Source organism: Emiliania huxleyi (genome assembly GCF_000372725.1).
Source record: "Emiliania huxleyi CCMP1516 unplaced genomic scaffold EMIHUscaffold_114, whole genome shotgun sequence".
In the NCBI taxonomy this organism is placed as follows: domain Eukaryota; phylum Haptophyta; order Isochrysidales; family Noelaerhabdaceae; genus Emiliania; species Emiliania huxleyi.
The window spans coordinates 345426-348363 of NW_005201551.1; the positions used below are offsets into that span (position 1 = coordinate 345426).

General features: G+C 55.9%; 1 protein-coding gene across 1 annotated transcript in view; it reads left to right on the forward strand.

Annotated features, from left to right (window-relative positions):
* Positions 1–2820, forward strand: part of EMIHUDRAFT_224067 (hypothetical protein) — a gene marked incomplete at both ends in the record, with an annotated part of 5813 nt that extends 2993 nt beyond the window's left edge. The window contains one exon of the mRNA XM_005791288.1: positions 2695–2820. Within this exon, the coding sequence (XP_005791345.1) occupies positions 2695–2820 (126 nt within the window). The remainder of the gene's footprint in view (positions 1–2694) is intronic.
* Positions 2821–2938: the final 118 nt, after the last annotated feature.

Below are 2938 nucleotides of genomic sequence, written 5' to 3' on the forward strand. Positions count from 1 at the left end.
CTTTTTAACCCCCCCCCTCCCCCAGGGCCCCGGAACCCGGGGGTTTGTTTACCCCGCGCGGGCCTTTTTTTTTTTTATGGGGCCCGTGGGGCTTTTAAAGAAGCCCCCCCGGGGGGCGGGTTTTTCCCCCCCCCGCTTTCGGGGGGTGGGTCACGCCTCTCTCTCTCTCTCTCTCTCTCTCTCTCTCTCTCTCTCTCTCTCTCTCTCTCTCTCTCTCTCTCTCTCTCTCTCTCTCTCTCTCTCTCTCTCTGTCTCTCTCGCTCGCTCGCTCGCTCGCTCGCTCGTTTTTTCGCTCGCTCTTTCTTTTTTTCTCTCTCGCTTGGCCCCGCGGCCTTTTTCCCTGGCTTTCCCTTTCTCCCTTTCTCCCTCTCTCTCTTTCTTTCTCTTTCTTTCTCTCGCCCCCTCTCTCTCTCTCTCTCTTTCTCTCTCTCTCTCTCTCTCTCTCTCTTTTTCTGGGTTTTTGGCCCCCCCCCCCCCCCCCTCGCCCCCTCTCTGCACGGCCGGCCAAATCTCGGCCGCATCTCCGGCTGTATCTCGGCCATATCTCGGAGGATAGGAGATCCCTGCGGCTCGCAAGGCCGGCTCCTTTGCGCTCGTGAGCGAGGTGCGCAACTTCCTAGACACTTCCTAGACACTTCCTAGACACCTCCTAGACACCTCCTAGACACCTCCTAGACACTTGCTAGACACTTCCTAGACACTTCCTAGACACTTCCTAGACACTTCCTAGACACTTCCTAGACACCTCCTAGACACTTCCTAGACACCTCCTAGACACTTCCTAGACACTTCCTAGACACCTCCTAGACACTTCCTAGACACTTCCTAGAAGGCCGGCTCTTTCGCGTTGGTTGAGCGAGGTGCCGCTGCACACACACACACACACACACACACACACACACACACACACACACACACACACACACACACACACACACACACACACACGCACACACACACACACACACACACACACACACACACACACACACCTCACCCACGCGCACCTTGAATGCCGTGCGGCTCCTGTCGTCTAGACGTGGAGTCGCGAGGGACTAGCCTGGCCCTTGCCCCGCCACCTCGTGTGTGTGTGGAGAAGTCTGCCTCACCCTACCTTCCCTTAGGTTCCACTCCTGTTCTAGGAAGTGTCTAGGAAGTGTCTAGGAAGTTGCGCCTACCCTTCCCTTAGGTTCCACTGCTGTTCTTCGCGTCGGCTAGTTTCCGGGGGGTTGAGGGCAACGCGCCTTCTTAACTCGGTACTGATGAGCGGACAACTTCACTAGGCTTTCTCCGGGTTCGTCGTCAACGTAGCGTCCTTTCTGCTCGTGAAGCGGACGTCGTCGGCGACATTTCCTAGACACTTCCTAGACACTTCCTACACACTTCCTAGACACTTCCTAGACACTTCCTAGACACCTCCTAGACACCTCCTAGACACCTCCTAGACACCTCCTAGACACTTGTCCTAGACACTTGCTAGACACTTCCTAGACACTTGCTAGACACTTCCTAGACACTTCCTAGACACTTCCTAGACACTTCCTAGACACTTCCTAGCCACTTCCTAGACACTTCCTAGACACTTCCTAGACACTTCCTAGACACCTCCTAGACACTTCCAGACACTTCCTAGACACCTCCGAGACACCTCCTAGACACCTCCTAGACACTTCCAGACACTTCCTAGACACCTCCTAGACACTTCCTAGACACCTCCAGACACCTCCTAGACACTTCCTAGACACCTCCTAGACACTTCCTAGACACTTCCTAGACACCTCCTAGACACCTCCTAGACACTTCCTAGACACCTCCTAGACACTTCCTAGACACCTCCTAGACACCTCTTAGACACTTGCTAGACACCTCCTAGACACTTCCTAGACACTTCCTAGACACTTCCTAGACACTTCCTAGACACTTCCTAGACACTTCCTAGACACTTCCAGACACTTCCTAGACACTTGCTAGACACTTGCTAGACACTTGCTAGACACTTCCTAGACACTTCCTAGGCACTTCCTAGACACCTCCTAGACACTTCCTAGACACTTCCTAGACACTTCACGTCGTCACGCAACTTCAGCCGACCCGCCGGCGTGCGCGCCTGTGAACGGCGCCTCTTCACACCTGCGGCTGTGAACCCAGGTCTCGCTCAAGTTGATCACGATGGCGCGCAACGGCGGGCTTGTGCTAGCGTCCGCGCTGTTCTTCGGCGAGACAATCACAGCGCTCGAGGCGGGAGATATGAGGGAGATATGCGGGAGATATGCGGGAGATATGCGGGAGATATGCGGGAGATATGCGGGAGATATGAGGGAGATATGCGGGAGATATGCGGGAGATATGCGAGACCATCACAGCGCTCGAGGCGGGAGATATGCGGGAGATATGCGGGAGATATGCGGGAGATATGCGAGACCATCACAGCGCTCGAGGCGGGAGATATGAGGGAGATATGAGGGAGATATGCGGGAGATATGCGAGACCATCACAGCGCTCGAGGCGGGAGATATGCGGGAGATATGCGGGAGATATTAGACGCGCTGTGAACAGGCGAGCTGCTGTGCACCGGGTTTCTTTTTCTCTCTTCACAGCTGTGACGGGGGTGACGCGCTGTGAACAGGCGAGCTCGGCCGACGCGAATTTCTTTTTCTCTTCACAGCTGTGACGGGGGTGACGCGCTGTGAACAGGGGATCGGCTACGCGGGCCTGCTTCTCTTCTTCGCGTTGTACACCGTCGCCAAGAACCAGGCGCGCCGAGATTGTGCGAGATCGCGCGAGGCGGTCCCAGATACGTACACCGTCGCCAAGAGCTAGGCGGTGACTCGATACTGATCGAAGGGGGGGGGGGGGGGGGGAAGGGGGGGGGACCTAACCAAGTGCTGGACACCCTAAGGAGCATATTTCTCCCCGGCTTTTCCCCCCTCTTTCCCCC